Here is a 25,803-nt window from a genome sequence, read left to right as displayed (position 1 = left end):
CAACAACCTGATAAAGAAAGCTGGTTCTGTTCTGTGGAGCGTCTGAAGATTATTATGCAAAGAAGGATTCTTCATAGCATTAAGAAATTTTTGGACAACTCTGGTCATCCTCTTCTGTCTAGTGAAAACAGTGTCTACCAGTGTTGTGTTCAAGACCACCTAACCCGAGACCAAGACAAGACCAAGACTAGAGTGTATCGAGACCGAGACAAGACCAAGACTTTTAGGGTCCGAGACCAAATCAAGACCAAGACCGAGGGAAGTCGAGACCGAGTCAAGACCAAGACCAGCGGCCCGCGCTACATGACACAATAAAATGTAAAATATGATCAAAATTGCTTTTCAAAATAATCTGAAAGATCCATATTCCCATAAGAACACCTAGATATTAAATACTTAATACATTTTACCAATATTAAATATTCCATTTCTGTGTTAAAATGTGTGATGGTCTCATGCCAACCCTAAAAACATAACACCCTGGGCATTTGTCCATATTGCTCATGTAAGAAACCACTACTGTCTGCACCATTAAACATAGCAATTGAGGCAATGCCTTGATGGTAAATAACGCTCAACTATGAACACTGACCAAGGAGCAACAAGCAAGAAGTAACCAAACAGAAGGCGCTCATCGTGACTGTTTTCACTCTATCCCAGTACATGAAGCCAGGTAGTCTGACACCATGGCAGACATTACAGCTGCCACTTTGAACAAAAACAATCAAAGAGCAATGTGCATGCTCTGTGTGCTCTTTCGTTCTTGTGTTTTAGTTATTTGTTAATTTAAATATCAACGTACATAATTAAATAAAATAATGATGCAGTGTACACAGAGCATTACAAGAACAAAGAACGGGTGTTCTGTCAGGTCAGATCGTCATACGCTTAGGACGAACTCACGGTGTTGTCAGATCAGCATACGTTGTCAGATAGTCGTACGCTTAGCTCAGACATGCATACGCTGTCATTACCCTATGATTTTATTTAATCAGCAACATAGAATCATGACGTAGATCATCATACACTTGGTTATTAACAGTTGTATGGCATCCAGCTGCAGCCAGACCTGCTTCAAATACACTTTGAAACCACGACAACGCATGTATATCTATCTAGTTATCATATTATGTCATATTATAAACAATTTAATGACTTATTTTCATCATAACTTGTTGCGTGTGCTGAACTGACAACTCCACTGACTGTCGGACTTCTTAATGCGCAAGCGCGGGCATGGTACTCACTGCATGTATGCTATTCTGACAGCGTATAGAACACCTGATAGAACACTGGCTATATCTGTCAGACACGTCATTACCATAAGATTTCATTTAATCAGCAACATAGAATCACGACGTAGATCGTCATACACTTTGTTATTAACAGTTGTATGGCATCCTGACTTAGCGGTTAAGTGAGTTTTACACGGGCGTGTGTTGTAGTTGACTCCAGCTGCAGCCAGACCTGCTTTAAATACACTTTGAAACCATGACAACACATGTATATCTATATAGTTATCATTGAAAACAATTTAATGACTTATTTTTGTCATAACTTGCTGCGTATGGTGAACTGACAACTCCTCTGACGGTCGGACTTCTTAATGCGCATGCGCAGGCATGGTACTCACTGCATGTATGCTATTCTGACAGCGTATGGTAATCTGAATGTCACCTCACTATATTGCAGACTTTTGGACATAGCGTTGTCCCATATATGCGACAAGTCAGTCTACACCTCCGCACAATAATTCAGGCAGTGAGTGACTTTTTTTCATCACAAATTCTTATGTGTCTCTGTACAGCTAGCTTTGCTAACATCATGTCAACGGAGCTTACCTTCTTTGAGCTACTTTTCTAAGTGACGAAAAAAGTTAGACGTTGTTCCCACCGTCTGTGAAAGCGAAGTGATGTGGAGTTAGCTGTGGCCATCGGATTTCTTACTATTTTTGCAGTGCTATTATATTACTGACGATTAGACAAACATTTTCTGCCACTGAGAGAAAACCACTGCGCATGTCCTGGAGCGCCGCGCGCGAGTGGAAGGTGTTGAGGAGAGGAGTAGGGGAGGGGGGAGAAACACATAGTTGCTTGGATTTTAATCGGTGCGTTTTGCATCCACTGAAAACAAAGATGTTAACAAATAAACTGGACAGTATGCTGTATGTTTAGTGGTATTTTCACAGTTGCGGTCTCGACTGGTCTTGAAATAAAATCCTCAGCGCCCGAGACCGAGACAAGACCAAGACCAAATGCGGTCGAGTCCGAGACGAGGCCTAGACCATCAAAAAATGGTCTTAAGACCGGTCTCGAGACCAAGACCAACTCCAAGTACCACAACACTGGTGTCTACAGTCAGAAGCTTTTTCAGATTTGCTCTAATACAGACTGCTACAAGAGATCTTTCCTGCCATCAGCTACATCTACAATAACTCTGGAAAAAAAAAAGAATTAATATGAGTAACAACAACATTTAATTTCCCTTTGGAATCAATAAAGCATTTTTGAATTTGAATTTTTGTGGTCAGCGTCACTGATCTAACAATGCCTTCACAATAATTTAAGGAACTAAAAACAAGTTTTAAAGCGTAACCCATTTAAAAAAATTCCTCATGAACATTGATTCAGTGTCTCTCAATACAAGTTATGCATGATTTAAATTATAACTTATCTTGTTTTATTTTTAAACCTTTTTTGGACTTAGGGTTAGGGCTAACCCTAAGTCCTGGATGACTGAGAACAAGTAGGTAGAAATAAATAAATGGTAAGTACAACTTAAACTTAAGGCTCGAAGCACCAGGGTTTTTCTAGGAAAATATTCAGATTTTATTTCGTGGTTTTAAAGGTTGTATGTTAACGATGGTAAGAAATAAAGGCATGTTTTCTTTTTTTTCAATCTACTGTCAGCTGCTATGCTCTCTCTCTCCTCTGGTCTCATTAAGGTATGAGACAGACAATCTGAAAAAATCAAGCTCTTCCGATCACAGCGGACGCGCGTCCCATATATTGTGTTTTGTTCCGTCAGAACCCTCTCCTCCCTCCCTTCGATTCTACTACCTCTCGTTGATTGCAGCAGGAAAATGAAGCAACACAGAAACATTTGCAGTTCATTCGTGAATCGAGCAGCAGGTTTAGGACGCTGCACGAGAGGCGAACCTCTGAGCTTCGACGCCATTGAGTGGAGAGAAGCTGCGATGCGCTTTCTGAGCAGATTGTCGCCTGGCTGTGTGGACGCCCTCTGAAAATGGTTTACAATAATAATCGCGGCGCAGGCAGGCCGCTTCTGCTCCATGGCGATGAGTGACGGAAGGGATGACGGAAGGGAAAATTGGGCTTTTTCTTCTTACGCCGGACGCTTCTGAGATGAGGGATAAAAAGAGGAGGAAGAAGAAATTGCCGTTTGATTTTTAGGTTCGGATTACAGCACATCGAGATGGATTCTATTTAGAAGTAGGTTTCTATTATTATTATTATTATTATTATTATTATTATTATTATTATTATTATTTCTGATTTCCATTCCATCCCTTTTGGGTGGGGGCGAGCAGGAGCGATGATTTGATGCGGGAGATACGCCACATTCATGGCGAACACAACAGAGTTCGGGGAGAGCAGCGCGTCCTTACACAGCTATGCATCCACGGCCTCTGCGGTCAAGCTGGCCTCCCTGGGGCTCATCATGGGTGCGAGTCTGCTGGGCAACGCGTCGCTGTCGCTGCTGCTCCTGAAGGACAGTTCGCTACACAAGGCTCCCTACTACTTCTTGCTGGACCTGTGCCTGGCCGACGTGCTGCGCTCGGCCGTCTGCTTCCCCTTTGTGATGGCGTCTATCGGAGCCGGTTCCGACTGGCCGTATGGCGCGCTCAGCTGCAAGATTGTCGCCTTCTTGTCGGTGCTCTTCTGTTTCCACGTCGCCTTCCTGCTCTTCTGCGTCAGCGTCACCCGATATATGGCGATCGCCCATCACCGCTTCTACTCCAAGCGCATGAACCTGTGCACGTGCGTGGCGGTCATCTGCATGGTGTGGACCCTCTCCGTGGCCATGGCCTTCCCGCCCGTGTTCGACGTGGGCACCTACAAGTTCGTGCCCGAGGAGGAGCAATGCACGTTCGAACACCGCTACGTCAAGTCCAACGACACGCTGGGCTTCATGCTGATGCTCGTGGTCATCGTGTGCACCACACACGTGGTTTACGTTAAGATGCTGTGCTTCGTTTACGACCACCGCAAGATGAAGCCAGCCCAACTGGTGCCGGCCATCAGCCAGAACTGGACCTTCCATGGGCCCGGAGCCACCGGGCAAGCCGCCGCCAATTGGATCGCTGGCTTCGGGCGTGGGCCGACGCCGCCCACGCTGGTGGGCATCCGGCAGGCGTCGCACTCTGGCAATAGGAGGCTGCTGGTGCTGGACGAGTTTAAGACGGAGAAGCGCATTGGGAAGATGTACTTCCTGATCACGCTGGCCTTCCTCGTTCTGTGGGCGCCTTACATTAGCGCATGCTACTTGAGGATATTCGTGCGCGGGGCTCCCATCCCGGAGCTCCACCTGACAGCCGCGGTGTGGATGAGCTTCGCCCAGGCGGGGGCCAACCCCATTATCAGCTTCATGTTCAATAAGGAGCTCCGGATTAGACTCAGAGCCTGCTTTTCCTGCTGCCTGGGAACACAGACACCCATGGAGCCATACTGTATCATATGACCCCTCCCCCCAGGCCCCGCTTCCCAAATATACAGCCAAAGACTGACATTTATGCACTGTAAAAACTGCTGACTCAAAATGAACCGGATGTGTGTAAGTTTGCTCAAACAGGGACTTTTTTCTGTCTTTTTACTCGCAAGTTAAAAAGAAACAGTTTATAATTATGACATCATGTTATTAATATGAAATAGCTACATAACAGGAGTGTGACAACTTTATGGGAAAACCACATTTTTTGTTAATGTTTACAAAATTCACTTGAAAGAATCTGATCAGTGTAGAAAAGTCCAATCCAGGTTTGATAACTCCAGTTATTTGAGACTTTGGTCAAAATAGTGGATTCTAATGGTGACAAAGTTTGAAAATGTTTCCTTTTGTTTTTTCACAGATAGTCATATCTGTGAAAAAACAAAAGGAAACATTTACAAATGTCCAACTGATCAGGTTCAGATTTCACCACTCTACATGTTTTAGGGCTTTTTCTCACTTATATTTTCTTAAGTTTTGTCCAAATCAGTTGAGTTTCTTCACTTGTAACTTTCTCCTTTTGTTCAGTTTCTCCGAGGATCTCAAAGTGAAAACCACAGTCTCATAATTGGTCAGTTGTGTCTGTGGCGGGAGTATGAAATGTAAACACAGGAAGCATATTCTGTGTGCTGAGCTTATAGAAAATACAGTCAATCATATCAGTAGTGTGTTTCTGGATATTTCATGGGAAGTGGCCCAAGGCCCCAATTTTGGATTTTTGGAGTTTTTATGAATATAAACAATATTCAAGTGTTTGAAAAGGGGATTTAGTAGATTTCTTTGGAAACAGCATGAAAATATTGGCAGGGGATGTATTAAACCTACCATGCATCAATTCAAACCTGCTCATTTGTAGGACTATGTATTAATGTTCTGTAATTTGCATTAGTGAAACAATTTTTCTGTTGTGAATAGAGCACCAAAACTGGCTCCAGCCCAGGGCCCACATCCTTGTAAATCCAGCCCTGTCTACAAAATACTTTTGAGAAGACATCTTGAAAATTGCATAGAGTTCTATACTTTACGAAAAACAAAGCTTAGCCAATTTTTATTACTCTTACACATCACACACAGTGTCCGGCTCAAACCTGGCTGTGGGAAGCTGTTTGACTCAAATTTGCAGTGTACACCTGGTATCTGTGTTGGATCGAGATCGGACCACATTCAGACCATAAATTAAACATTCTGGAGTTTATTTGAAACAGTATTGAGGCCACCTCCTCCAAAACAGTCCTGGTACAGTTGTTTCATTGTCAACAATATGTTCACATCTACTCAGACAAACTCCATAGGGTGGAAAGAACCATAGTTTGTCTTAAATGAAGTTTGTCTTAACTGGTATGAAAACACCCTTAAATGTAGAATCACAAGCACACAAATTAAGTTCAGGTTCTTTAAAACCTTTTACTTTTAGCACTAATAGAAAGCTCTGAAGGAGATGCTAATTTTTACATTGTGAATTATTGTTTACCAGACTTGGTATTCTCATCGTTTTTACACATCATTTTTATTTTGTTAGTCGCTATAATAAAATCTGACTGTGTAAGCACCTTGGCTTGAAATTTGTTTACATACAAAATGGGAAGTGTAATATGAATAATAGTCACAACATGGAGGTAATAATTATAAAATGAAGCAAATTTCCCCACAGTCTATGGATAACAAAATTAATAAACAAAACCAAGAATATGACACAATCTGACCAAATGAAATAACAGAATTAAAAAATGACATTCAAATATTGCTTCTCTATACTGATTCAGTTCTCAGTCAAAGTATGAATCTTGTACTTAGCTAGCACGAGCTTGCAGCAACTACTTTGCAGCTAAGAGGTTAATGTTAGCTTAAGGGAACAAACTAGTTCTCTAGTGCGAAGTAAAGTCAATAACACCCCAACCAACTGAAATTAATATCATTATACCATGTAACTTTACCATCTTAACATTTTTTATTTCATGCTGGAGAAGACGCTCGGTGACATTTTATTAGGTCATTCAAAATGTACAAAATGGTCACCTGTGAAGAGTGATGCTGTTTGTTCTGCTGTCTTCACCAACACAAACAGTGAGTTTTTGGGTTTTTTTGCTTGATGTTTGGTTTAAAAAAATACTCAAGTTTTGACCCAGCAGCATAAAACCAACATCTGAATAATAAAAAATACACCAGCAGTTCTTGTGTGTGTAGCTTAGCTGTTATTATACGTGTTCTCAATATGCCCTAAACACAGGAAAGGATGAGCTGTGAAAATGATGGGGAAGGCAAACTCACTTTTAGTTTTGCTACATTTTTATTTTTGGCCAAACCTTTTACTCATATTAACCCTAAAACGTTTATTATACTGTATACTAACTCTACACTTTAACTTTAAAATTCAGCTTAGCAATGAAGGTATCAACAAAGAACCAGTATGACGCAACATTATGTTGAAGGACACCATGAGTTAATTAGAATTTTCTGCATGTAGACTAGGTGATGTTTCAGCACAAGTGTTCCTTGGCTGGATTTTGATTTGCTCCACAACAACACATGCCACTGTGGCTTTTGGTTTCATTCTGAAATGATTTCCCATGACTTGAAGCAAGCACTGTTAACAAGCCAGAGCCTAAGGCATGATCCAACTTCTCAAGAGCCTAGGAGATACTAACAGTTGTAATTTAATATATTTTTTTTATTTTCTGTCCTTTGTGCACTTTGTAGTGTTTTTGAAAATAGAGGAACAAGCGATATGCATTTTTTCAGCACTTAATATACAACTCTACAGAGTTTTTAAGATAGTTTTAGAAAACTATCTGCTACAACTTCAGGGCATCTCTGTGGCGCCAACTTTGTCATCTGTGACAAATTTTATTTTGCATTTGAAAACCAATATAAGGTGCAGAGCTTGTTTTTTTTGTGAATGAATTTCAATACCAATAACTGGTGTAAATACTGTAAATCCCCGTCAGCATTCTTTTCTAACCTTATTCCAAGCTGTTGGTTTAAATATGTTGTATATTCCATCATCTAATCCACATGTGTCAAACTCAAGGCCCGCGGGCCACATGTGGCCCACCCCAGCATTTCATAGGCCGATTGACTAAAATAGGTTTTGAGCACGAATTGACTACAAACTACATCTCCCATGATGCATTCCGATTGTTACCAGCCAAACATTACGGCTTCTCGCCACTAGAGAGCAGCAGAGTCACCTCAAGCTGCTTTTCCCATCGAATAAAACTGAGACAAAGACAAGCTAACATCAAAACGTCCAAGAAAAGAAAAATCGATTTACAAGTAAGACTGTGAATGAAGATGTGTGAGTTGGTGTCAGGGGGGGCAGGTCTCGCTAGACGTTATCTTGGCCGACAACATAAAAAAATAAATAAATAAAATCGGTCATGTACTATTTTTATCCGTGAAATTACAATCATATTAACATTGGCTACTTAGTCGCATTTTATGTGGTTTAGTTAATATTCACCGTGAATCCACATCCCATCACAAATTAAACAGATGTATCTACATTTTCTCGTAGTGACAAAAACCACTGACTGAGGCCCCAATAACTTTTAATAAATTAAATTTAGGGACTTCACTTAAATTAGCATCACTTCACCCGCTGGGGTCTGAACAACTTCCTCCTGGTTCCCATCTGCAGAAAAATCGGCGCTAATTCATCAGTCAGTTGGATCTGTCTGATCCAAACAGATCAACTGAACTCTGTGAGCGTTTTACCCTGCGCAGTCCGGTGTGCGCTTTTACCAGGATTTTTTTATTTTTTATTTTTCGCGTGGTTTCGCCTCTGCAAAACGGACAGATGTTACGTCTGCAGCTTCTCCAGAACGCCGCTCTCCTGGGTAACGTGAACCCAGAAGGCTCCATTTCTTAAGTCTTCTGGATGAGTTACTTCCAGCGGTTTGTAATTCTTCGCTGTGGCGGAGCCGCATCCGCAGTGGTTGATCAGCAGACTGCGCATGTTACAGTCTAATTAACTTTTGCATCGTCATTTATTTCCTCAAGATAAACTGCCGGCTCCTCAAATGGATTAACACAACGTTGCATTCTCTTTAGTTTTCTCTGGTCTGTAATGGAGTCTTGAATTTAACGCGCCATTTCAACCAAAGGTTTGTAATGCGCTTCCTAACCAGACGCTCAAAAGCTTCCGGTCCATAACTCTTCAACACGCTGTCAGCTCCGGTCAGAAAGAGGCATTTAGTTCAGAGACCATGAGATGATATTCAGAAAGGATTTTTAAAATTAATTAATTTCAGTTGCCTCTCAGACTAAATCTTTGCGTAAAGTCTATAATGTCTGCCCATGTGACTTGTTTTTATTATTTGTTTGCTTACATTTAAACACTGATTTAAATATTGTAATTTTTAAACTGAGCAGTAATTTTACATCCATGGAAACTCAAATGCAATATTTAGCAGGGATGCACTCCTGATTTGTACCGTCAATGTGGCCCCTTGAGGGTGGCCAATATGCTGAAGTGGCCCTCGGTGAAATTGAGTTTGACACCCCTGTTCTAGAGGATGTTAATCTTCCAACGGAAGATACTAATACAAAATATATGCTGAGAGCCCTTATGTTGATTGCTTATAAGGTGATCACTGAGAACTGACTGAAACCACATTCACCTACCTTAGAACAATGGGTCCAGAGGCTGAGGACTGTCAACCTGATGGAAGATTTAACAGCAACCCTGAGCCTGCGGAAAGACAATTATAATAAAAGATGGACTTCTGTAAATCTATACCTGGAACAACGGGCCTGATTTTCTGTGATACTGTAAGGAGAGAGGGGGAAGGTGGAGTTCTGGATGATCTATGTTTGAAAGTTATATCTGTAATTATGTTGCAATGTAAAAATGCATAAGTGTTGACTATGTCAAGGAATTGTTTGAATAAAAGTTAAAATAAAAACCAACAAAAAAAAACAGAACCCCACACAAGATCAGGTGTTCATCTATCCACCCTTATCCCTAGTGGGGTCGGGAGGGTTGCTGATATCTCCAGCTAACATTTCGGGCGAGAGGCGGGGTCACCCTGGATAGGTCACCGGTCTGTCACAGGGCAACACAGAAACAGGCAGGACAAACAACCATGCTCTCACACTCCTAGGGACAATTTAGAGAAACCAATTAACCTGACAGTCATGTTTTTGGATTGTGGGAGAACCCAGAGAGAACCCACGCATGCACAGGGAGAACATGCAAACTCCATGCAGAAAGACCCTGGGTCGGGAATCGGACTCAGGACCTTCTTGCTGCAAGACAACAGTGTTACTAACTTCGCAGCCCAAGATCAGGTATACTTAGAGTTTTTTTTTCTATTATTTTTTGTAACAGAAGTGGTCGATTAAAAGTTATAGTTTTGACAAGACTATATGAGTTGTTTTACCGAGAATCAATCAGAAGCGCCGTGAATTTCGCCATGTTCGAAATTCTGTTGCCCGTGTTGGGAGCGCACACTGCAGCCAGAGAGGCAGATCCGACCATTTTCATGGCGCTTCTGATCGATTTCTCGGTAGAACGACTCACATAATAAAGTCAAGACTAAATTTCAGTTTAATCGACAGCTGCTGTTAAAAAATAACAAAACTCTAAATAAATAAACATGGTCTTGTATGCAGGGGCGTGGTATGGGGGGAAAAGTGATGACAATTCTAGGGGCCCTGACCAACCGGGGGCCCTCCACAATTTAATTATTTTTTGGGTAACACTTTATTGAAGGGGAGTGAATAAGACTGACATGACACTGTCATAAACATGACATAACACATGTCATGAACATGAATAAGCCTTCATGAATATCTATGACTGTTGTCATAAAGCATCATTCGGTAAATTATGACACTTTTAATACAAAGTTGACATTATTCAAAATGTCTTTGTTATGACAACTTGACATTAACCAAGAAATCATTACTGATATAAATTTGTTATAAAAGTATTACTGATTTCACTTTAAAAATTAGGTAACTTTATGTTATTAAAGGTAAAGTTTAAACAGTAATGCGTTAAATCTATGCGTTAACAGATCTGCGTTAAATGGTTTGTTGCTTGAGAGTGACGCTGTTAGCAGCAGACAGTGAAAGACAAGAACGATTGTGGCAGTTACTATGCTGCCAAGAAAAGTTATAAAATCAGGTTTTCAAAAAAAGAGAGAGAGAGAAAGAAAAAGGCAAGAGTGTTAATTTATAACCCAGTTTTTCTCCAAGAGAGGTGGGTAGACTGTGAGATTATCAACCATTTAGCATAATTAGCTTAGCTACAAACTACTGTTTGCCTCCTTTTCACTAGCATTTAATGAATTAAGGAAAAAAATTACCAACATATTCATATATTTAACTTGTCCCTGTGCCTTTTACCACTTAACAGATGAGTCAGTCAGCAGAAGCTGTAACCCACGTCCCTCCTGATCCGTCCTCTCCTGAGTGAAATTAAAACTGCAGTATATAATTTTTATATAAATATTTTTTTCACATATTTTTTAAAACTGTCATTATGTTGTGACAGTATGGTATGAGAGGTAATCTGTGAAAAATCTATTTCCTCTGCTTTCTCCCATGGTTCTCTAGAAACAACCAGTCAGGAGAGTTTTAGTGCTGTCAATCACAATCTCATGTGGTGCTGCTCATCCTTCTTCCCCCTCGATTTGTGCCGTGCTGCAGCTAGCATAGCACAGAGCTGTGCATTTTCAATTTTCAAACTGTGAATGCTCAGTTTAGTTAGCATAGCTACCAATGATGGCAGATAAACGGTTTCTTGTAATGATAAGTTGTTTCTCCCCCATTAGCACATTTAGCAGTGAGTGAATGAGGCTAATTGACAGCGCTAAGACCCTCCTCCTGGTTCGGTTTGGTTGTTTTGGTCAGAACGGTGCATGACTTTAACCAGTAATAGTAATTCAGGCAGGAAATTGAGAAGATTGATTGTTTTTACAGATTATCATATTTTTATTAAAGTTATGTGCTGCAGCATGAATAAAATGCAACTACATAGCATTTTTGAGAAGTCTGGATTGCTTTATGTGTAGTTGCACTTTGCTCATGGAGAGACATTTGAGTAACTTAAAACTAATAGAAAAAATTTAAGCAACCAACTTGCATACTGGATGTGGAGTGTTAGATGTTAAATTCCTGAACAGTAAATATTGTGCTAATTATCAGTATTGAACCAAAGAAAGCAAGGCAAGCCTTTAAAATTGTGACGCTTTTTTTTGGGTCAAATAGACTCAAAAAATTGTAACAGCAGCTGCGCAGGGGGGCCCAAACAAATTTTTTGTCAGGGGGCCCAAGATTCCTGGCGGCACCCCTGCTTGTATGAGGTTCTTCTTATACAATTTTGTGTTGTTTGCACAAGACCTTGTCTAACAGCTGTCTGTGATCGCTTTATAAGCGGAAACCCTGAGTTGCAGCGTGTCATATCCAATTAAGGTAAGGGAGAAGTGGAGGCCAAACTGGCCAAGAACCAGCGACCTGTTCCCACTGGGTGTCACCACCGATCACATCAGCTCATCGATCTCCTTCCACCACTTGACTGCTCAATCACTACATTTCTGGGAGGTGAGATGATGGCTTCTCTGGTCCGAGAGTATTCAGGCTGCAGTAGTGATTCAGTAGTCAGAGATTAGAAAGGATTTATAAGAAAAACTCGTTTCACCGCAAGATGGCACAGTTGGACCATGAAATGCATCACTCCTGTCTCTCTCTGTGTATTTTTTTCTGCCTGGCATTCACTATTACCTTTATTTTATTGCTGACCGTAAAGTTTTTAGAATCCTCATCAATCTCTGAAGACTGATGGTGAGGTTTGGCAACTTAAACGTAATCTTTTCGTGAACCTTTCTCGTTGAAGTCAAAATGTTTCTTTCAGTTTCAAGAAAATGCATGAATTGAAAAGTGTGAAAAGCAAGAGTCCCTTGCAAAAACAAAAAAGAAAAGAAAAGGGGGCAGGGAGTTACAATTCTTTTCCATTCACAACCATTGACATATTTCATAGGATTGTATGTGAGAAGCCAACACAAAGTAGTCCATAACTGTAAAGTGGAAGGAAAATAATATATAGCTTTGAAATTATTTTCCAAATAAAACTCAAAAGTTATTTGGCCATTGTATCCAACCATATACACTATGAAGAAAATCTATTGCAATTAGTTGCTTTGTTGTTAGAAAATATAGAGAACGGGGGCGCTAGTGAGCGATGGAGAAGTAGGTAGCGTTTCCCTTGAGCTCCTGCAAATTTCTAAATATATTTATCACTAGCTTGGCATTTGGGCAGTCTTATAACAGGTTGTGAGTGAGAACAGTTCGGACTTTAACTGCATCAGGACAGGATGAAAGCAAATTTAAGGATGCATGCCGCCAACAAGGACAAGAAATCGAGAGAGCCAGGGCCTGCCGCCCCGGACTCGCCTGAAGGTAGCTATCCGATAGCTAATGCTACCATCCTAGAAGCTATAAACTCTCTTCGCACAGAACTACAAGTCACCAAGTTCGAAATTTGCCAGACAATAGATACTCGCATCGAAGAAGTGTCCACCACTATCAGAGGAGAACTCCTCAACCTTAAGACCGAGACTCAAAACGCCATTCACGTTCTGAAAACATCCAGCGATCAACATGGCGCATCCATTGTTGAGCTCGAGCGAGCGGCAACAGTCAGCAGACGAAGTAACCGCGCTACAGTCGGAGATAAAACGTCTACGCACAGAAATGAATCAGCTAACAGAAAAACACATAGATCTTGAAGGAAGGTCCAGACGTCAAAATATACGGATTGCAATGTTAAAAGAAGGGGCAGAAAAGGGTGCGGAATTGAACGGATTCGTCTCGCAGCTCCTGAAAGAAGTGCTGACTCTGGATGATTTGCCGCTGGTGGATCGCGCTCATAGAGCGCTACGAAGGCGCCCAGACTACACAGGACCCCCTCGGGCGTTGGTGGTGAGACTCCATTATTACCGCGACGTTACAACAATCCTCCGGAAGGCCATGACTCAGAGAGACCTCGCCTACCAGGGACAGAAGATCCGTATCTTTCCTGACTTCACCACCGAGATAGCAAAACGCAGAGCTGCATTTAACGGTGTCAGAGCACTTCTTCGGGACAAGCCGGGAGTTCGGTATGGACTTTTATATCCTGCAAAGCTAAGAGTGACTTTCAGAGGAACAGAAACAATGTTCACAGACGCGAAAAAAGCCCAGAGATTCGCAGAGCTCCACTTTGGCGCCGGGAGAGAAGATGTAGGCGACCCGCAGCGGACACCTGATGCAGACGCAGAGTGACCAGGTTCTGGTGGTACCTAATGCCTGGACTGTGATGCTTAACCAGTTAAGTTTAGATAATATTTAGAATTCTGGTGTTGCTTAAATAATTAGCTGCCTTGAATATCGTTGATAATCTAGGGTGGCCTGATGTCTACAAATAGGCAGCTTACATAACCTGACATGTTTTTTAGACGTTTCCCAACTGTTCAGATGTCAGGTTTTTGCTCGAACGATATATTTTTGCAGAGCCTTTTTCAACTTCTAATTAGGAGTGGAAAGTAAGGGAAGTTGTTAGTTTAGTAGGTTAATGTATCTTGGTTGTTTGAGTGTTACTCTTAATTTAATTCTTTTGTTTATTCATTCCTTTTTTTCTTTTTTTTTTCTTTATAACTTCCTTAGAGGGGTCGCCCCTTACTTTGCAGGTTTTCTTAGTATAGGCAAGACAGTAAGTATTTTGTTCGAGAGGGTGGGCTGGGACTTAGATACCATGTTTAATCGTTTCTATCACACTCGTGAGGAATTCTATACTCTTTCTCATTTTAATCGGAGTTATGCAGGTTGATGTAACACAAACAAAGAAGGGGGGACAAGTCACTTTGGTCACATGGAACGTTAAAGGTTTGAATAATCCTGTGAAGAGGGGTAAGATATTAGCACACTTAAAGACAATGTCTAGCGACATAATCTTTCTTCAGGAAACCCACCTTAACAAGAATGAGCACATAAAACTGAGATGCAGGTGGACAGGGCAAGCTTATCATTCTACTTGTGCAGTGAGAGCTAGAGGCGTGGCAATATTATTCAAGAAAGGTACATCTTTTATCCATAAGTCAACCATATCCGACAAGGAAGGTAGATATTTAATACTAGTTGGAGAATTGTATTCTGTCCCTATAACTCTGGTTAATATATATGGCCCCAACATAGACTCTCCTCTTTTTTACAAACATGTTTTAGCCCAAATACCTGACATTTCGCAAACTAATCTAATCATTGGAGGGGATCTAAATCTTGTATTAGATCCATACTTAGACCGTTCATCAACACGTAGAGCAGCGGCCTCTAATGCTAGTATTTTTCTTAAGGAATATCTAAATTAGGGCTGTTGTAAACGAATATTTTAGTAATCGAGTAATCTATCGATTATTCTTACGATTAATCGAGTAATCGGATAAAAAAAATTATAAAATGAAATATTGGTAAATCTGGCATAATACCGGTGTTACTATCAGATATCAATATCAGTCCAATTTTTCATATTTGAGCATCCCTAACAGTTGCTTTTTTGTAGTTTAGAAAACTAACCTGTAACAATAATAGCTCACTTTCTAAGTTAACCAGAAGAAAAGTTATAGAAAAATCTGAAATTATATTGAATTTAATAAAGAGGCAGGCTCACAAATATGCTTATAAAAAATGTCTACAATCCAGCTTTTAGTTTATGTATTCATCTTCAGTGAGTTTAATAGATTAATTAAACTCACCTTGCCACCTAACCTGTCACGCTTTGGGTTTGAAAATACGGGAAATGCCGCCTGGAGTGGGAGGAGAGGGCGAATGAACGAACGTAAGATGGGGTGGAGGGGAGGAAATAGACCAGCGGACTGACGAACCGTTAGACCGGGGGACGAACACGGGGGGAAGCAATACGGGATATTTACGACACCTTCACTGGTCACACTCAGAAACTCATCTACCAGCCATGTACGATGCGCTCCGCCACCCGTTTCTTCAGACCGGGATATGAAATTTATTGTGCGGTTCGTCGGTAAAGCTACATTTACACGGTAAGCATCAGCTACTCAGCCGCCCGCCCTGTTCAGGCTATCCGCTCACCTCAGCGCTCTTCCCGCCGTTCGCTTTCAACCACCAGCCCCGGAGGAGAAATGCTGCTGTACTCCAGGCATTCCCCCAGTCATTTTAAGGATGCTTATTGGTTCCCCAAAAACGATAAAAAGTCAGGCATTATCATCAATCAATAAAATCCCCACGGGCCAATCTTGAAGATTGGACTTTATGCCGCTGAGACTTAGCTTTTGTCAACAACTCAGAGGCGGAAGTGAGAGCTCCGCGCAACGCAAATGAAGTCCCGGCCGGAACACGGTGCGCCAACTAATAAAACATAAATTAACGAAGCTTCGAGGCAGGTAAATTTTCCTCGAGGAATTTTAGTAATCGAGGTACTCGAATCATTCGAGGAATCGTTTCAGCCCTAATCTAAATAACTCTAATTTGTTCGATAGCTGGAGGATTTTTAACCCGCAGGGGAGAGCCTATTCATTTCACTCAAATGTTCATAATGTGTACACACGAATTGATTATCTAATGTTGGATGGAAAATTATTACCCTATACAAGTGAAGTAAAATATCACAATATAGCAATTTCAGACCATGCCCCCCTTTCTTTAGATTTACATTTAGATAATTTGAGCCAAACCGAAAGGACATGGAAATTAGACCCACAATTGTTGAAAGAACTAGAATTCTGCAAGTTTATCAGAGAGCAGATTACATTTTTCTTTGAAATGAATGACCTTCCCGGAACGTCTCCTTCAATATTGTGGGAAACTATGAAGGCCTATTTAAGGGGAGGTATTATATCCTTTCAAGCAGCAAGGAAGAAAAGGAACCGAGCAGAGTTGGTAGATTTAGAGCAACAAATTAGGTGTCTGGACAAGGATAACACTACACACCCCTCTACAGAAACTCATAAAAAAATTCTTTCTCTAAGATATAAATACAATCAATTATTGTCAAATAATATCACTAGAGCTTTTATTTTTACACGACAGAAATATTTTGAATTTGGAGAAAAGCCTAATAAATTATTGGCAAGACAATTAAGGAAAATGGAAAGTGACCATACAATTAACAAAATCAAATCAGAAAATGGGGACATTTTAACCTCACACAAAGACATTAATCATAGATTTAAACAGTTTTATGAATCATTGTACTCCACCAATGCTGTAAATATGACTTACTTATACAGAAGTTTTTAGATAGCTGTAATCTCCCAACCTTAACTCAAGAAGACAAGAGCTCTCTTAATGCAAATCTCTCTTGTATAGATATTCAGGTTGCTATTAAAGCATTAAAGAATGGGAAATCGCCTGGTCCCGATGGATACCCTGGGGAATTCTATAAAGAATTTAGTGACCTTTTATCACCATATTTGTTAAAAATGTATATCCAAGCAAACTTAGATAACATACTACCGCCTACTATGAGAGTAGCCACTGTAATACTAATACCCAAAAAAGATAAGGACCCTGAGGAAGTGGGTAATTACAGACCAATATCACTGCTGACCTATGATCAAAAAATACTTGCTAAAATTCTAGCTAATAGGTTGAGTTTATTAATTGACAAATTAATTCATCCCGATCAGACGGGTTTTATACCAAACAGACACTCTTTCTTCAATTTGAGACGTCTTTATAATGTGATCTACTCTCAGAGGGAGGAAACTTCTGATTTAGCTGTCCTTTCCCTTGATGCGGAAAAGGCCTTTGACCAAATATCTCTTTGCGACCCTGAGAAGATACGACCTTGGTGAGGACTTCGAAAAATGATTAAAAATCCTTTATCACAAACCTTGTGCTAGAATTGTCACCAATAAGACATTATCTCCTGCATTCCAATTACATAGGGGTACCAGACAGGGTTGCTCGCTGTCACCCTTACTTTTCGCCTTAGCCCTAGAACCACTTGCACAATCAATTCGTGCCAACCCCCTTGTACAGGGATATACTACTAAAGGGACAATAAACAAAATTTCCTTATATGCGGATGATATCCTTTTGTTCATAACCAATCTTCAGTGTACTGTACCAGCTGTCCTAGACATAATCTCTCATTTTGGCAGGTTTTCCGGTTATAGGATCAACTGGTCTAAAAGTGAATTGATGCCAATTAAGCTCAAAGACTCTTCAACCTTGGAAAGTATGCCTTTTAAAATAGTTAGTAATAAGTTCACCTACCTTGGCATAGAGATTACTAGGGATTTTAATTCACTGTATGAAGCTAATTTCTCCCCCCTTGTGGTAAAGCTACAAAATAACATTCTGTTTTGGAGATCTCTTCCCATTTCCCTGGTGGGAAGAATTAATGCAATTAAAATGGTCTTTCTCCCTCAGATCCTTTATCTGTTTCAAAATATTCCTATATTTTTACCTAAGAAATTTTTTAAGAAACTTGACTCTATAATCATTCCATTTCTATGGGACTATAAAATGCACTGAATTAGTAAAGCTCACCTTTGCAAGGCAAAAACAAAGGGTGGACTGGCCCTCCCAAACTTTTTATTTTACTATTAATCTCGTGCGCTTCGCACCATTACAATGTGGCTAGATTGCAATTTTATACAATGCAAGGGGATCATAATGGAAAAGGAAGACTGCAGTCCTCATGAAATTGGTGCTCTTATTTTGTCACCAACAACTATAGACACCTCGACATATAGCAATAACTGCATCATCCACAGTATTATACGTACTTGGAAACAAATAAAATCCCAATTTGGCAATGAGTCTATGTCCATCTTATTACCAATAGCAAAGAATCCCTCATTCGTCCCTTCCACTTTAGATTCAGGTTACATACAATGGAAAGAGTTAGGCATCAGAACTATTGGTGACCTGTTGGTGGGTGGTAATTTTGCCTCTTTCTCTCAACTTCAGGCCAAATTTGGTCTCCATAAACATAATCATTTCAGATACCTACAGGTCAGGGCGTATGTTAAAAAACACACGCACACTTTAGAGAATATAATGCCTACTGATTTTGACGAGCTCTTTAAATTGGGTGGTGGGGAAGGGCATCTAATCTCCCAGTTTTACAATATGTTATTACTCAGATCCTCGCCATCCACGCAGGGCCTTAGAACAGGCTGGGAACAGGAATTGGGAACCGAGATAAGTGATGAACTCTGGAAGGCTGCTTTAGAGAATATACATAAGTGCTCTGCTAACTCCAGACACTGTCTTATTCAATTTAAAATCATTCACAGACTCCATTACTGTAATGTGAAACTATTGTCAAGTTTTTTGACCTCTACAAATCACCTTAGCTTCTGCCCAAACTTGAAAAGGGCTTGCTCCCATCAAGAAATCCAGGACCAACTCTTCTCAGTGTCATCTTTTTATTTTAAGTGTCATCAGTGTCATCTTTTCTCTTTTTTTTCCTTTGAATCACTGTACTTTTCAATACATGACACCCAAGCAGGTTGAAAACCTACAAACAAACAAATTACAAATTGCTTTCAAGTCATCAATAAATAAACAAAATAAACTTGGTCCTCTGAATGCAGGTTGAATGTTTTAAAGTTCAGTTCCTACCAGTGGTGTCTCTGAGGGAACTTGAAGATGAGGTTTCTTTGTCTGTAAAGGTCATACTGAGCACAGGTGTGCTGAGTTGCCTTATATGCTCCTGATGGGCTTAAGAAGAGACGGGTGAGTTTGATTTGCTGTGAGGTGCGTGCCAGTTGGGTGGAGACGGTAATACTCTCACAAATACACCATTTACTGCTTTAACTTGACACCTCCCACTTGAGCTCCTGGTTTTTGAACCCAAGGAGGTCACGCCTCTCTCTCTTCACCAGATCTTGTCCCAGCAGGGTTTTCTTGTTCTTCTATTGGCAGTAACACAACAATGCGCCTTACATCTCTGTGAAGTATTGTTGAGGGTATCTTCATTTGAAGTTCCTTCCTCGTCTTCCTCATTTGTCCTCCAGCTCTCACAAGTGGTACAGGGTAACTTGGATAAGTTCGTACATGTACATCTCTTACAGTCCCCTTTCCGTCACTGTTTACACTGATCACTCTGCCAAGTTTGTACTGACTTCTCAAAGCATTTTGGTCTGCAAGCCAAATAATGTCTCCGACAGCAACATTTCGCTTCTTTGAATGCCATTTACTTCTGACAAACAAATTTGGTCCAGCTAGTTGACTCCATTTTCTCCAGAATCTGTCCACTTCTGTTTGAATGAACTTTAATCTCTTGAGTGGATAACTTTTAAAGTCAAATCCACAGTTATCACTTTTTAGATCAGTTCTTCCAAGCAGCAGAGAGTTTGGTGTGATGTAGCTTATGCAATCTTCTCTACTTTGAGTTCTTGCATCTATTGGTCTTTCATTAGCCAGATTAGCTGCCATATACAGGAATGTTTGAAATTCACTCCATGTGAAAACTCCATCTGATCCTAGATTGTGCAATGCTTGCTTGACTATCTTTACAGCTGCTTCTGCTGCCCCATTCCTATGGGGGGAGTCTGCAGGGTGTATTTTCCAGCTCCATTCAGTTCCATGTTCCAAAGCTTTATGTTGAATTTGCTCTTTGTTTAATTGGTCCAAGAACTGATGAAGATCAGCCAGGACAGGTTTAGCTCCAATAAAGTTTTTTCCGCCATCTGACCATAACTTCCTTGGATGTCCTCTTAAGGCTGTAAATCTTTGGTATGCTAACAAAAAGCCTTCACTTGACTGATCGCTTACAAGATCTGTGCGAATAGCTCTAGATGACATGCAACAGAAGATGATGCCCCACACTTTTAGCTTAACTCTTTTCCGGGCCTCATCCCTCACTTCATAAGGTCCAAATAGATCAATAGTAGTAAACTCAAATGGTCTGGCAGGCAGTGTTCGTTCTGGTGGAAGATCACCCATTATCTGTTCACATCTTTTTGCCCTGATTTTCCGGCACGTCACACAGTTATCCACAACTTTTTTAGCCAATCTTCTGCCTCTCACCACCCATGCTTTTTTCCTCATCTGCAGTAATGTTCCAGCAATGTCTTCATGATTTACTTCATGAGCTTCAAGAGCAACCAATGTGGATATCCATGAGTCATATGGTAAAATGGGAACAGCTCTTCTGTCTTCATTAAAGGATTGAATACGACCCCCACATACCTGAAGTCCAGAATCTTGTTCTTTAAACACAACTAGTCTGTTTAAAGTTGTGTCATGGAATGAGGTATTCTCTTGTGCAGCCAGAAAAACCTCTCTCAGTGCATTCTCACACTCTTTAACACTAAGCCCGGGATGGATGGTTGATTGTTTGATGTCTGTTGAAATTTTTACTTTCACTTTTCTGCCACTATGGTGGGTTTCTAAAGTGAGTTTCCAGTTTTCAACAGCTCTTCTCACCCATGCAATAACTCTGACTAGTTTAGAAAGACTGCTGTATCTTCTCTCTTGAATTAACTGCTTGGCAATGAATGTAAGAGATGAGACTTTGAGCTCCCTGACCCTTTCTTTACACTTTGTAACTTTTGGAGCATTCTTTGTCACCTCCTCATCACACAATTTTTCTTTAGTTTGCTTAGACTGTGCTCTAGTTATTACTGCTGAGAAAGCTTTTCTTTGGAGTTTTTCAACCCCTTCTTTTGCACTTATAGCAATGTCTTTGGCAGATCTTTTTGGCCATTGGTCAATAGGTTGCAACAAAAATTTTGGTCCATTTTGCCACTGTGAGTCCTCTTGGAGGTGCTCAGGACATGCTCCTCTTGATGTAATGTCTGCAACATTGAGCTCACCTGGAATCCACCACCAATCTGTGACAGGCCCAGTTTTCTGTATTTCACCAATTCTGTTAGCAAAGAAAGTTTGGTACCCATAGCTGTCACGCTGAATGGCTCCTAGCACAGTTTGGCTGTCTAGAAGATGGTACCAGCCTCCAATTTCCATCCTACTGTGCTTTTCAACATACTTCCTCAGACGAGCTGCAAACACAGCACCACAAATTTCTGCTTTTACAGGTTCTCCTTTCTGGTCGAGTGGAGTAAGTTTTGCTTTGGATTCTACAAGTCTCACTTGGATCCCTTGCTCTGTCTCCCATCTAAAGTATAGAACTGCGCCATAACTTTTGTCACTCCCATCAGAGAAAGTTATTCCAATGGGCTTTCCAATCCAACTGATTGGTGTTAAACTCCTGTGAAATTTAATTTGGCCCAGGCGAACATACTCCTGGAACAATTCAATGGCTTCATTTCTTAGCCCATCAGAAAGTGGTTGATCCCAAGTATCACCTGCTTTGCCTGCAGTTCTGGTTTCTTGAAAAGCCTTTCTCACTAGAATGGCTCCTTTTTGTTTGGTGGGTGTGACTAGCCCAATGGGATCAAAAAGACTAGCTACTTGGCTAAGGAGTTCTCTTCTAGTGAGAGGATTTGGAGTATTTACTCTCACTTCTCCTTCTTCTAGGTTTTGTCCCATCTTCATTTTTTTCCTCCTTTTTGAGAAGTTAATTGATGTCATCACATATAATTTATCCTCCTCCACCAGATATCCCACTCCCAAAGCCTTATTATCATCCTCTTTCAACTGATTAGGGAGTGTAAGGATTTTGTCTCTGCTAGGTAAGGACATGTTTTGCCTCCCACTTTGACCTGATAGGACCCATGGTTTCAAACAGAATCCCCCAGCTTGTAAGATCTCTTCCACCTTCTTAATGTGTTTATGCAAAAGTTCTGGGTCATTGTCAGATGTTAAAATGTCATCGACATAACAGTCTTCTTCCAGGATCCTCCGCTCCTCTTTACAGCTGTCAAACATGGGTAGTTTTGCTGTCTCTCGCATTGCTACTTGGGCAATACATCCAGCAGGTCGATCCCCAATGTTAACTCTGGTAATGGCAAACTCACCGATCTCCTCTTCTGAGCCGTCTCTCCAGAGGAACCTGTGTAGATGTCTCTCCAGGTCCTCTAGCCACACAGAGTTATACATCTTTTTAATGTCTCCCAGGGCAGCATGCAGTCCCCTTCTGAACCTGAGTAGAACAGCACGAATGGGATTTAAAACATCAGGACCTTTCAGCAGAATATCATTCATACTTAGACCTTCAAATCTTTGACTGCTGTTCCATACTAAACGCACAGGAGTGGTCACAGAATGAGGATTTGGCGCCACCTGATGGTTTACATACCATACTGGTCCTTTCCAGTTGTTTAGAGTGTCTTCTGTTAATTTTATTGCTGCTTTTCTCTCCACCATTTCATGCACCTGGTTTGCATAGACAGTTTTCCATTCAGGCTCTTTATTTAATCGTCTTTCTGTTCTTAAGAAAGTTGATTCAACACTTTTCCTGTTATTGGGAAGACAAGTGGGTTCTACAATCCAAGGATACTTTGCATCCCAGTGGGGAGCATCACTGTGGTCATCTGCTTGCACATAGGTAAGACCTTGTTTAATTATTTCAAGTTCTTTCTCCTCCATTAATGTCATATCTTTCCCACCTGGTTGACATGTCCCACAGCGACATCCACCACACTTTGGTTCACAAGCTGCTCCTATGCTCTCCCACCTCCACCAATCAATGAACTCTTTATTGGTAGTTGTGTTTTTGCTTTCTGCTTTAACTTCTTCGAAACTGCAGACTTCTTTATACTTTACAGCAGCAATGCGCATAGAACGAGCAAAGTGCGTTTCTGACCTGTGTGCTGCCACGTTGACGTCTTCACAAAGATCCGGATGAGCTCCTCCCACGGTCATGCCGAGTGGACTGTTCCACAGGACCAGGTCTCCAACAACCTTGACTCTTTGAGGGGCCAGTCTGCCTTCTCTGTGGCTTATTAGCAGCTCAATGGTATCTGGTCTTTTAAGGTCTTCCAGGCCAACATCTGGGAAAAACTTTTGCAGCTGCAGTGGTTGAATGACTTTATGCACTTTAGCAATTTCACTAAGTCCATAACAAATGAGTTGGTGAGCTTTCACTGTGCCTTTGGGGGTTTTAACTCTCACTTTTAACAGGTATCTCTTTGTTCTAACTTTGACTGACATTCCCCCAACACCATGAACAACTAATGTTATGTTTTCACCTTCTAGGCTCAACTTTTTAGCTGCTTGATGAGTAATGTAATTAGTATCAGAAGCCAAGTCAATCAAAGTGCCAATTTTCTGGCCTGCGTTCGCAGTGACTTCCAATAGCATTAGAATGACAGGTTGCTCTTTTAGTCTATATGTCTCCATAAGCCCAGAGGCTTCACACTTTGTGTTTTTTGTTGAAGCAGTCACATTTGAAAAGGCTTTTCTGCATTCTTCTGCTGGTTCTGGTGAAAGTCCAGCTATGAATTTTTCCTGCTCTTCGGTCAGTCTATTTTCCCTTCTTGGTTTATTAGTCTCAGCCTTTGTAAGCTCACCCTTTGGGCAAAGGAGGAAATGGTGATCTGAAAAGCTTCTTTTCTTACAATCTTTATTTCTACAAAGGTAAGTGTTGATGCAATCAGCATCTCCATGCTTTCTCAAACACCTTTTGCATATGTCCAACGTCTTTACAATGTTGAGCTTTTCAGGTACATTCATTGCTTTGAACTGCTTGCAGAAGAATATTTTATCTCCATGTCTTGCGTCTCCACACACAATACAGGCATGATTCTTTCTTGTGGATCGAGTAAAAGCATGTCGTTTCTCAAACTTCTTCTCAGCCTTTTCACTCACTCCAAGTTGCTCTAATTTCTCTAGAACTTCTTCCTGTGTTTTTAAAAATTTGAGAAGACTATCAAAATGGTTATCTGGTGTAACTGCATTGGCAGGATTAACCATAAAAACTAGCCAGTCTCTCTTTATAACATCAGGTAGTTTACTCTCTAGAGATTTAATAACCAGAGGATTTTTAATTGCTCCAATGTTACCTAACTCTGTTAAGTCAGCTAGAGCCTTTTCAATTGCTTGAATAAGATCTATCACTTTCCTTGGCTGATTTGCTTTCAGGGGTGGAGTCTTTTCAAGCTCTTCAATAATTTCCAAAGCAATGCTTGACTTGTCGCCATACCTATTTTCCATCACTCGGAACATATCTGCAGCAGTATCATAAGCAGGCAGGTGTAATTCATTACAGATCCTTTTATCCAACAACTGAAACTTTTTCACTTCCACTGAGCCACTTGGTTCTCCCTGCTTCTGCAGACTTTCCCAGTCTTTTCTCCATCTGTGAAAGTTTCTTTTACAGCCATGAAATTTTGGTAGACAAATGGGTCTGATCTTTACACTGGGTGCAGGTTGAGCTAGTATAGGTAAAGATGTAAGGTCTGATTGAGCAGCATCTGATTTCCTCTTCTCCTCTGCAATCGTTTGTGCTATGGCAAACTGCGATTTTCTTGTTTGAAGTTTATTTTTCATCAATTTCATTTGTTTTACTCTGCCTTCTAAATTGTCCCTTTCTTCTACTGGAATTCACATTTCCCAGGTCACAAAACTTTTAATAGATTCCTGGATCACATTCTCCACGAAGGACAGCTGCACTTCATATGCGCTTTTGTTCACAGTTAAAACTTTTATGTCAGAAGCATCATTACATGCCTTTTCTGCCTCTTGGATTGCAGTATAGAGTTCATCTTGACCATATCTTTTCCACAAATTAGACTGAACTATTTGTTTGACTTCTTCTAATTTTGATTCACAGTCATTAATAGTCTTTTCCAAATCAGCTTTTTGCTGTTTATCAAGTTCATCAGCTTCATCTCCCACCTCTGCCAGTAGTCCAGCTTCGTAATCATCATTTGAATCACTTACATGTCTGGCATCAGAAGTTAGCTTTTTAAACTCCTCTCGCAGTTCCATCTCTGTCATGTTGGAAGCTTTTCTGCTCAGGAAGTTTGCTTGCTTGGTGAAGGAAGACTTTGCCATGGTGCGATCCAGCTTCAATTGTTTCACTGACTTTCCAAACATTTCTTCAGCCATTGTGGATTGTATAGATGAGATGACCTGATGTTCCTCCTTGAGTTGATTTGTCGAAGCTCTTTTCTCAGGACTTCACTCTCATCTGATCTTCAGTTGGTTTCCATCTGGTTCCCAATTAGTTCAAACGGGTTTCCAGCTGGTTTCCATTGG

At 40.8% G+C, this 25,803-nt stretch overlaps 1 protein-coding gene across 1 annotated transcript; it reads left to right on the top strand.

The window, feature by feature from the left end:
* Positions 1-2,936: 2,936 nt before the first annotated feature.
* On the top strand, positions 2,937-6,895 carry gpr27 (G protein-coupled receptor 27). Its single transcript, XM_088005935.1, has one exon. It carries the CDS (start codon positions 3,586-3,588, stop codon positions 4,699-4,701), a length of 1,116 nt encoding a protein of 371 aa, XP_087862061.1. The 5' UTR covers positions 2,937-3,585; the 3' UTR covers positions 4,702-6,895.
* Positions 6,896-25,803: the final 18,908 nt, after the last annotated feature.

Source organism: Poecilia mexicana, unplaced genomic scaffold (assembly GCF_051168715.1).
Source record: "Poecilia mexicana isolate PSO_F unplaced genomic scaffold, ASM5116871v1 scaffold_5, whole genome shotgun sequence".
In the NCBI taxonomy this organism is placed as follows: Eukaryota; Metazoa; Chordata; class Actinopteri; order Cyprinodontiformes; family Poeciliidae; genus Poecilia; species Poecilia mexicana.
The sequence above is the reverse complement of the archived record's forward strand: the minus strand, read 5'-3'. Positions and strand labels throughout refer to the sequence as shown.